Source organism: Mytilus trossulus, unplaced genomic scaffold (assembly GCF_036588685.1).
Source record: "Mytilus trossulus isolate FHL-02 unplaced genomic scaffold, PNRI_Mtr1.1.1.hap1 h1tg000244l__unscaffolded, whole genome shotgun sequence".
In the NCBI taxonomy this organism is placed as follows: domain Eukaryota; kingdom Metazoa; phylum Mollusca; class Bivalvia; order Mytilida; family Mytilidae; genus Mytilus; species Mytilus trossulus.
In genome coordinates this window covers 560,532-572,238 of record NW_026963317.1, presented here as the reverse complement: position 1 = coordinate 572,238, position 11,707 = coordinate 560,532, and the positions used below count along the sequence as shown (strand labels likewise).

General features: G+C 32.9%; 1 protein-coding gene across 1 annotated transcript; it reads right to left on the bottom strand.

Annotated features, from left to right (window-relative positions):
- Positions 1–1,650: 1,650 nt before the first annotated feature.
- Positions 1,651–7,281, bottom strand: LOC134701409 (uncharacterized). The gene is made up of 3 exons (XM_063562557.1): positions 7,246–7,281; positions 2,887–2,958; positions 1,651–2,032 (listed from the first exon to the last, which is right to left on the bottom strand). The coding sequence occupies exons 2-3, from the start codon at positions 2,920–2,922 to the stop codon at positions 1,727–1,729; spliced, it is 342 nt and encodes a 113-aa protein (XP_063418627.1). The 5' UTR covers positions 2,923–2,958; positions 7,246–7,281; the 3' UTR covers positions 1,651–1,726.
- Positions 7,282–11,707: the final 4,426 nt, after the last annotated feature.

The following is an 11,707-nucleotide window of genomic DNA, read 5'->3' as shown; positions in this document are numbered from 1 at the left end:
CAATCAATTTACTTCAGCTCCTCATTCTATTATAGCACTACTGAACAGGTTTTTTTTATAGAATTAATTTATGTTGGATACCAATTTTTGTAAATTTCATGGGTACAGGGGAACCACTAATTTTCAACAAATTACAGATTTTTTTTTTCAATCAACAAAAATTGGTACCCATAAAAATAAATGAATCCACAGTATATAAAAAAATACCATGTAAAATGATGACTGTAAATTCAGAAATTATTGTGATTTTGTCATTTTCGACTCTAATGCTATTTCAATTTTTACGATTAGAAAAATCTTGTTTAATTCATATAAAATATTTCAAAATACGAAATTAGATTATTGCATTTACAGCTCTGTCGCATTTTGCACAATAATAAAAACATCGCAATAATTTCTGAATTTACAGTAATTGCAAGACGAGTGCATATTTTAGATTTTTTACTTTCTTTCAGATTTGTTTATCAAAGGTGCTAGCATCTGGTTGGATCCAGTACTCCCCCTCTAGAATACTACAAGTTATAACAGGTCTACATTACATACATACCAGTAACAACGATGTAGTGAAAAATCTGTACAATTACTGGGCAAGGGATATAACTCTATGTGAGTTACAATATAAAATCATTGAAGATTGTGATAGGAGCTATCTGTAAAAGACTGAAAAGGTAAGATCTTCTTCATATTTTTTTAGGTTTGAATCGCTTCACATTTGTCATATGAGGGTCTTATATAGCTGAATATAACTGTATGGATTTTCCTCATTGTTGAAGACTGAATAATGACCTGTAAAGATGATGTACCAAATCAAAAATACTTAAAGTCTCTCTGATTTAAATTGGAATAGAAATGTACAACAAATCTTCACACTAGAATTGATGAAGCAATTATAGTTTTATTCTTATACTCATATTTATATAACATATGCATAAGACTGAGAAAAAACCCAATAAAGGACAACAAAGCAACAACGTATGCATACATAATCTGGAATAGTGGAAAAGTACAGTGATATACAAAATTAAAATGAAAATGTTAAATTAAATTAAAATTTATATCATTGAGGAAATTTCTACACTTCAAAAGATAATTCTAATGAGTTCATTGTTGTTGAATGAGATTTTTAATCTTTTTGTGCCTCAGCTGTTTCTCGCAGTAGCTTAAACACAATGCTTATTACAACAAAAAACAGATCAAGTTTAAAATTTTTGGCTGTCATTTTTATTGTTTTAGAGTTATGCCCCTTTACAAATTGAAAACCTGCTGAATTTTTTTGTTTCTGTTCTCTAACCTTTAATAAGTTTGTCTCAAACAAATTTTATGAAACTTATACACACTACTTATGACAACCAAACTCAGTACAATTTGCACTTTTACCATTCTTCAGTTATGTCCCTTTATTACTTTCGATATGCAAGTGGGGGGGCATCATCTGTATCCATGTGGACACATTCCTCATTCATATTCTAATAATAAAGCTTTATTCCAGAATTAAATTTACTGTAAAAATTAAAGTTGTATAAAAACAGGTTTTTACATGGTATAAGGTACTGATATAATTTATATAGCTGATATTTATTTTCTATGAATCGTTGTTTTGGAGAATATTTGCACATTTTAATTATTTTTTTTTAGATAATATGTACAAATTTTCCCTTTTACTACTAGTCATATTTATTGTCACCATAACCATGTTTGTTCATTGATATGCAAAAGAAATAATGGATCATGAACAATCCAGAAGTAATTCTTTTTCAATTCTCGATCTCTTGCCAGATTCATAATTAATGAAATCGGTTAAAAATATCTCAAGTCCATTATCCACTTCATCATTATCACTTGATACAGGAAGATTGATGTCCATTATTTCATCTTCTATACTTCCCAAACTGCTTTCATCTTTTAAGAGTTCAGATGTACTTTTATCTTGTTGAAAAGATATGTCATCAATACAACCCTCCAATAAGAAATCTATATCAAATTGATGGTCCGAATCTGTTTCTTCTCCTGTCTTCTTATGGACACTATCATTCTGAAAAGAAATCAGAAAAAATATTGACTCATTTTATTTTGGTTACCTACGTAATTTGAATATCCATGATGCTTGATTCCTAGTTGTCTTTAATGTGCACCTGCTTTAGTGGATTGGGCAATAAGTGTTACCCATGTCCTTCTCTTCTATTTGATTGTACCGTCTGTCTGTCTGTCCTTATGTCCCCAAAATTGGTTTCTACTCTATTCTTTGCTTCAACATATTATTAAAAAACTTATACTCAAGGCTAACTGCCACAAAACACAAATCAAGTTCGAAATTTAGTTTTGCCACATTTACCTCTCATGAATTATTCCCCTTTAAAAATGGAAAAATTGCAGAATTTTTAACTTAAGTGCACTTAATTTAATTTGCCTCAAACCAATGTTATGAAACTTATACACAATGCTTATAATTACAAAACAATCTTAACCATGTGAATTCTGCATCGCTAAGTGAAGTTGACCCATGCATATTTACAAGTTTGGGCATCTGTTGCCCTTAGACTCATTCTCCACTTATTTCTGTATGAATTCTGTCACAAACATTTTGGTGTACATTCTGTGTATAGATATATTTTTGAAATTTAAAAAGAACAAGACATGCTACAAAACACATTACTTTGGGACAATTTTTTCACCAAGAAAATTATTCCTAATAGTTTTGAAGTTAATGGAGTAAAGAGATAGTAAAACAAATAAAAGAAGACAGTTTCAAAAGAATAAATAATTTAAGTTACTTTCTCCTCCTTCTAAAATGTGTTGACTTTACAGTTGACTATAAGAGTATTAGATTAAATGACTCTTAAATTTTTTTTTTTTGAAGTTTTAATATAAATTGACTATTGCATTAACCTCAATATCACTTTCCGTTAACAGTGTTTTGCTCATACCATTGTCACTGCTTTCATTTGATAGTTTCCTTTTCTGAAAAAGAGCAGTCAAGAATATTATGTATAAAGAAACTTTTACACAATGTCAAAGACAGCAAAATACACATAAATTTTATAAATGGGACATTCATGGTGACAACATTTCATCTTGCTGTTATGGGAACAGATTTTTTTTTCAAGATCTTCTGATCACATCAATTATTCTTCTTGACATAATGTTAGATATATTTACTGGGGATATTCCTACTCCCACCATACTAAATTTTTCTTCTTCAAATAAGTGAAGGCCATATCTTTTGAATATAAATATGCATCAGACAGTAGAAATTACATTTAGACCATGCTTTTGACAAATCTTGATCATACTGTCAATGAAAAAGGGGAAAACAACTATGATCTAGTAAATTCGAGTTTTTAAGTAACCAAGTAATCTGTGTCAGATGTTGTGAATGAGGCCATTTAAAAAAATAATTTTAAAACATTTCTGAAGATTTTTTCTGTTTACATGGAATTTAACCCCAGCATATCAGGTGTACTTACTTTTCCTTTTGACTGTTCTTCAATAAATACTTGAGTTTCATTTGTCTCGGGAACAATGACCCTCTGATAATTATCACACTGACCAGTATGGTGAGTATTTATCCCAGAAACATCAGTTGTAGAATTCGTTTGACAAGAATATCTAGGTACTTATTCTTTTGTTTTTGATGTACTCATTAGTGTAGTGGATGTTGCATTTTCTTTTGATTTTTTCAGTTTATTAAGTGGCAAACTGTTACTTTCTTCTGGCAAAAGTTTATTGCTGGTTAATAAGGTTTCTTTCTTTGTTAAAGAGTCAGTTTCATTGTCATTGTTGATAAACGAATGTTGTGTTGTATCTTTTCCATGATCAGACTCATTTGATAAAGCTGCAACTGAACATGATTTCTGTTCATGTGGGATTTTTGAATTTGTTTTGACAGAGGTTCCTTGCGAGTTGTCAACATTGCATTGTTGGTCATCATTTGAGCAATGTTGACTGTTGGAATCCAGTGTTGTAGGAAGACTGTCATCCAAAGAGATGCTATAACACACTTGTGACTTAGCTGGATTGTCCATATTGACAGACAGCTTCACACATTTTCTGTTGACTTCTATTCCAATTTCGGGTCTATCTTCAGAAACTCTTTGTAGATTTGAAAATGTGGTTTCAGTTTGGTTTTCAACATTTACATGTGTCCACCATTGATGTAATGGGTGACAGACTTCTGTTGTAAAAAATCCATCTGAATGTAAGTATTTGAGAGCATAATCTAGTACTGATACATCTGTCTGAATTGTTTTCACTCTGAATAGAACTTCTTTATGCTTTTTGGCTTCTTTTTTGTCAGTTGAATTGACAACATTTTGATAAGATTCTACTAAAGATTTATATTTTGGAGGAATTACTGCTTTTGAATGTTGCAACAGTGTTGAAAGGAGTAACTGGTCGGAACAGGTATGTTTGCATTTCCCCCTGTTGAATGGACTGAAAAAAAGGAACATTCTTAGGCCAATATTCTGGTGGAGTTGTCCAAATTCCATCACACTTTGATTCAGGATCTTTTCCCTTAATAATTTTGCACACAACAGTGGCTAGGAAACGTGTTATATCTGCAATCATTTCAGATTGATTTTTTACTCTTTTACATGGAGCATATTTAAGTTCACTATTTCCAACTTTTAGACTAAGTTTCACATTTATATTGTCCAGAGCTTCGTTGAGTTCATCAGTATCTTTGTAAATAATGAAGTTCTGTAGAATCATTTTTATTTTTTCAGTTTCAGTACGGAATGTGTATAGTTTATAAAGCAACTGGTTTCTATTTTCTCTCCAAGCAGCTATTTCTTTTCGATATACATTGTTAATATACACTTTCTTACAGTCACAGCATTGTATCAGGCATTTTAAAAGTTCATTATCAGACATGAAACATTTATATTCGTCATGGGAATGATTTTTAGTATCATAGAATGGTTTATTTGATGGCCAATGCTCTGGTTTTTCTGTCCACAAGTTTTTTGGTTTGGAATGTGGTGATTTTCCTTTGTACAATTTCAGAAGAGTTGATGACATGTTCTGCATCCATGCTCTTTCCCTCTGAGAACAATGAAGCAACTTTGGGGGGCCTGGATTTATATGTATATCACCTGAGCACCACAATATATATAGTATAGCCTCTTTATACTCATACTTCAGTGACAGATATTTCTTCAGTTTTGCAGATTTGTGGTGTCTTGTTGTAGCAACTAGTAGAAGGAACATTATAATCAACATAATTTCTGTATTTGATTTTTTTCCAGCCCGGTCTTCATTTTGTAAAGACTGTTCATCAAAATTAAAGCCATCTATGTAATTTGGAATATTGACATCAGTGATCTGTTCTTTTTTCTTTGCGTTTCTTAACATACAAAGGCAACGATACAAAATGGGTTTTATTTTTCGCATATTTTCTCTTCTTTTTTGCTCATTCTCATAACTTGGGAAAAATAAAGACCAGTTTTCTTCAGTTAATATTTGCTGTAGTTTACTTCCCTTTTTATTCTGATGAGTTTTTATGTTATTTTGACTTTTTCTCTTTTCTTTAATTTTTAATAGATCCCATAGTTTGTGTGTTATTTTAATTAAGAGGACTCCTTTTGATTGAGGCAAGTTTATGTCAAGAATTACTTTAGCAAGCTCATGATGTTTGTTGTGAAATCTTATATTGGCAATGTCACAAATACACTCTAAGATAATTTCTGTATTTCCTAAAGTCTTTACACTCATATCACAAAATTCTTTGATTACGCTTACAAATCCTTTAACTGCACTATAGTCTACAATAGTATCAATGAAAATAGGAAGAAAGCTATCAATTCTGAAATGCTTGTGAAGATCAGAAAAGGTGGGTTTATTTGAAAAATTTTCAACACTTTGGAATGATCTTGATGATGGCATACATCTTAATGTTTTTAACAAACAGCTACACATACATTTATTTTCCTCAATTATTGAAGCAACCATCATTTCCGTTTGCAGATTTTTTGGAATTAATTTAAGATTATGTTGAAATTTCATGATATAACAAAATATGTCTCCTAGTAAATTTTTCTTTGGTGATGTTAAACAGTTGAAACCTAAAAGAAGTGGTCCATTTGTTTTTGATGACGGCCAGTTTCTAAACACAGACTCTTTACAGAAAATTTTAAAGCAGTAAACAATAAATAAATTTTTTATGATCTTTTGCAATACTTCTATAGTTAGTTTTATATTTGCAGCATGGTCTTCTTTAATACACTTATTTAGAATATGTATTAAAGAATGAAGAATGTCAATTTTTCCTCTATAATCAAGTGCTACATTTTCAGTCACTTCATCAAAACTGGATTTGAAATACTTAAGATTTTCCTCAATTGCTTGGGATGTTGCGTTGGTTTGAGGTTTACAAAGCATTATTTTACTGTAACATAATTTAAGTTGATATTCAAATTGTGGATCACATATTCCAGTAGACAAGTCATCAAAAGTGCACAAAGGATTCTTTAGAAGTTGTATTTTTAAGTAATGTTCTATAGTTATAAGTAACATTTTTTCAGACAGATACTTCATGACTGTTTCTGCTAAACTGCAAACAAACCTAAATTGGTTTTCTTTATCTTGGTTTAAAAAGATACGACTAATACATAGGAGTTTACAAAGTCTGCATAAACTTTCATACATGCATACACTTGAATCCTCACCTTGCCATGGAGGATATAATATGTATCTTTTTAATTCAGCATTTCCAGATTTAATGTTCATGAACCACTCCTTTGTACTGATTTCGAATTCTTTCTTTGCTGTATATCTACCATTACAGCATTTGAATAGTTTATTTATAGCCACTTCATAATAGTTCAGACAAATTTTAATTTTTTCTCTCAATGATGTCTTTTCTTTTCCAAGAAAAGTAAATGATTCTATCCATTTGGAATAATTAATTGAACAAGATTGATACTCTGCATATTCAATAAAACTCCTCATTATATCTTCCCATTCATAATCACTCTCCCAAAGCAAACTGACGAAAGCATGTGTGTCCTCACTGTAATAAACGTGTGAGACGTTTGAGTATAAATCATCATTGTATTCCAATTCTATTTTTTTATTTTCAAATGATTGTTGTGTCATTTTGCTGTTCAAATTCAATAACTTGTTTTTGTCTACATGTCATTTAAGGTTTAAAATGAATCAATCCATGTCTAGTTTCAGACAAAACTACTAATTCCATTCCATGTCATTTTTTTTATTTTATGTAAGTATCACCATTTTAAAACTCACAGATGTGTACTTTTCAAGATTTCAGTCTTCTATGGTGGTTTGAAATCAGTGTTGAGGAAAACAGCCATTTCCTAAAATAAAAAAGGAAAGATTAGCTAAATTTGTAATTCATAAAATTTTAATTATAAAAGGTGGACTTTATAACTCATGATGCCCAAAATGTGAGTCATACATGAGCTATAGTTGTTAGTGTTTGTGTCATTTTGGTCTTTTGTAAATAGTTGTCTCATTGGCAATCATACCACATCTTCTTTTGTATATGTAACTAGATGTATCATTATCAATAGTCTTTATTATAATTATAAGGGGTGTAGCTAGACTAGAACATGTATTGAAGTGTAGCACCATGCACCATTTCATGCTGAAAATAATTTTCATGTGTATGAATTGTGTTTTTTGCATACAAATTTGCATGAAGTCATGTAGAACCTCTAATCTGTATTAATTCATGTCAAACCTATAACCTGTATGATGTCATGTAAAACCTATAATTTCGGTATAATGTCATGTCAAACCTCTAACCTGTATGATGTCATGTCAAACCTCTAATCTGTATGCCATCATGTCAAACCTCTAACCTGTATGATGTCATGTCAAACCTCTAATCTGTATGATGTCATGTCAAACCTCTAACTTGTATGATGTCATGTCAAACCTCTAACCTGTATGATGTCATGTAAACCTCTAATCTGTATGATGTCATGTTAAACCCCTAATCTGTATGATGTCATGTCAAACATCTGACCTGTATGATGTCATGTCAAACCTCTAATCTGTATGATGTCATGTCAAACCTCTAACCTGTATGATGTCTTGTCAAACCTCTAATCTGTATGATGTCATGTCAAACATCTGACCTGTATGACGTCATGCCAAACCTCTAATCTGTATGACATCATGTCAAACCTCTAACCTGTATGATGTCATGTCAAACCTCTAACCTGTATGATGTCATGCCAAACCTCTAACCTGTATGATGTCATGCCAAACCTCTAACCTGTATGACATCATCTCAAACCTCTTACCTGTATGACATCATGTCAAACCTCTTACCTGAATGATGTCATGTCAAACCTTTAACCTGTATGATGTCATGCCAAACCTCTAATCTGTATGACATCATGTCAAACCTCTAACCTGTATGATGTCATGTCAAACCTCTAACCTGTATGATGTCATGCCAAACCTCTAACCTGTATGATGTCATGCCAAACCTCTAACCTGTATGACATCATCTCAAACCTCTTACCTGTATGACATCATGTCAAACCTCTTACCTGAATGATGTCATGTCAAACCTCTAACCTGTATGATGTCATGCCAAACCTCTAACCTGTATGACATCATGTCAAACCTCTAACCTGTATGATGTCATGTCAAACCTCTAACCTGTATGATGTCATGTCAAACCTCTAACCTGTATGATGTCATGTCAAACCTCTAATCTGTATGCCATCATGTCAAACCTCTAATCTGTATGCCATCATGTCAAACCTCTAACCTGTATGATGTCATGTCAAACCTCTAACCTGTATGATGTCATGTCAAACCTCTAACCTGTATGATGACATGACAAACCTCTAACCTGTATGATGTCATGTCAAACCTCTAACCTGTAGGATGTCTTGTCCAACCTCTAATCTGTATGATTTAATGCCAAACCTCTAATCTGTATGATTTCGTGGCAGACCTCTAATCTGTATGATGTCTTGTCAAACCCCTAACCTGTATGATGTCTTGTCAAACCTCTAATTTGTATATGTCTTGTCAAACCTCTAACCTGTATGACATCATGTCAAACCTCTAACCTGTATGATGTCATGTCAAACCTCTAATCTGTATGATGTCATGTTAAACCTCTAACCTGTATGATGTCTTGTCAAACCTCTAATCTGAATAATGTCATGTCAAAACTCTAACCTGTGAGATGTCTTTTTTTTTGTCAAACCTCTTTTTTGTATGATGTCATGCCAAACCTCTAATCTGTATGACATCATGTCGAACCTCTTATCTGTATGATATCATGTCAAACCCCTAACCTGTATGATGTCTTGTCAAACCTCTAACCTGTATGACATCATGTCAAACCTCTAACCTGTAAGATGTCATGTCAAACCTCTAACCTGTAGGATGTTTTGTCCAACCTCTTATCTGTATGACATGTCAAACCTCTAATCTGTATGACATCTTGTCAAACCCCTAATCTGTATGAAATCATGTCAAACCCCTTACCTGTAGGATGTCATGTCAAACCTTTAACCTGTATGATGTCTTGTCAAACCTCTAATCTGTATGATGTAATGACAAACCTCTAACCTGTATGACATCATGTCAAACCCCTAACCTGTATGATGTCATGTCAAACCTTTAACCTGTATGATGTCTTGTCAAACCTCTAATCTGTATGATGTAATGACAAACCTCTAATCTGTATGACATCATGTCAAACCTCTAACCTGTTTGATGTCTTGTCAAACCTCTAATCTGTATGATGTCATGTCAAATCTCTAATCTGTATGATGTCATGTCAAACCTCTAATCTGTATGATGTCTTGTCAAACCTCAAATCTGTATGATGTCATGTCAAATCTTTAATCTGTATGATGTAATGACAAACCTCTAACCTGTATGACATCATGTCAAACCCCTTATCTGTATGACATCATGTCAAACCTCTAACCTGTATGATGACATGACAAACCTCTAATCTGTATGATGTCTTGTCAAACCTCAAATCTGTATGATGTCATGTCAAATCTTTAATCTGTATGATGTAATGACAAACCTCTAATCTGTATGACATCATGTCAAACCCCTAATCTGTATGACATCATGTCAAACCCCTAACCTGTTTGATGTCTTGTCAAACCTCTAATCTGTATGATGTCATGTCAAATCTCTAATCTGTATGATGTCATGTCAAACCTCTAACCTGTATGATGTCTTGTCAAACCTCTAATCTGTATGATGACATGTCAAACTTCTAACCTGTAGGATGTCATGTCAAACCTCTAACCTGTTTGATGTCTTGTCAAACCTCTAATCTGTATGATGTCATGTCAAACCTCTAACCTGTATGATGTCTTGTCAAACCTCTAATCTGTATGATGTCATGTCAAACCTCTAATCTGTATGATGTCATGTCAAACCTCTAATCTGTATGATCTCATGTCAAACCTCTAATCTGTATGATGTCTTGTCAAACCTCTAATCTGTATGATGTCTTGTCAAACCTCTAATCATGTCAAACTTCTAACCTGTAGGATGTCATGTCAAACCTCTAATCTGTATGATGTCTTGTCAAACCTCTAACCTGTTTGATGTCTTGTCAAACCTCTAACCTGTATGATGTCTTGTCAAACCTCTAATCTGTATGATGTCTTGTCAAACCTCTAATCATGTCAAACTTCTAACCTGTAGGATGTCATGTCAAACCTCTAATCTGTATGATCTCATGTCAAACCTCTAACCTGTAGGATGTCATGTCAAACCTCTAACCTGTATGACATCATGTCAAACCTCTAATCATGTCAAACTTCTAACCTGTAGGATGTCTTGTCAAACCTCTAATCTGTATGACATCATGTCAAACCTCTAACCTGTTTGATGTCTTGTCAAACCTCTAATCATGTCAAACTTCTAACCTGTAGGATGTCATGTCAAACCTCTAATCTGTATGATGTCATGTCAAACCTCTAACCTGTATGATGTCTTGTCAAACCTCTAATCTGTATGATGTCATGTCAAACCTCTAACCTGTTTGATGTCTTGTCAAACCTCTAATCATGTCAAACTTCTAACCTGTAGGATGTCTTGTCAAACCTCTAATCTGTATGACATCATGTCAAACCTCTAACCTGTTTGATGTCTTGTCAAACCTCTAATCATGTCAAACTTCTAACCTGTAGGATGTCATGTCAAACCTCTAACCTGTATGACATCATGTCAAACCCCTAACCTGTATGATGTCTTGTCAAACCTCTAATCTGTATGATGTCTTGTCAAACCTCTAATCATGTCAAACTTCTAACCTGTAGGATGTCATGTCAAACCTCTAATCTGTATGATGTCTTGTCAAACCTCTAATCTGTATGATGTCATGTCAAACCTCTAACCTGTATGATGTCTTGTCAAACCTCTAATCATGTCAAACTTCTAACCTGTAGGATGTCATGTCAAACCTCTAATCTGTATGACATCATGTCAAACCTCTAACCTGTTTGATGTCTTGTCAAACCTCTAATCATGTCAAACTTCTAACCTGTAGGATGTCATGTCAAACCTCTAACCTGTATGACATCATGTCAAACCCCAAACCTGTATGATGTCTTGTCAAACCTCTAATCTGTATGATGTCTTGTCAAACCTCTAATCATGTCAAACTTCTAACCTGTAGGATGTCATGTCAAACCTCTAATCTGTATGATGTCTTGTCAAACCTCTAATCTGTATGATGTCATGT

Excerpts from the sequence above, each read along its gene's own strand:
- LOC134701409 (XM_063562557.1), bottom strand. The coding sequence starts at position 2,922 with ATGAGCAAAACACTGTTAACGGAAAGTGATATTGAG. Across the intron at positions 2,033-2,886 it reads TAACGGAAAGTGATATTGAG|AATGATAGTGTCCATAAGAA; the intron begins GTTAATGCAATA and ends ATTTCTTTTCAG.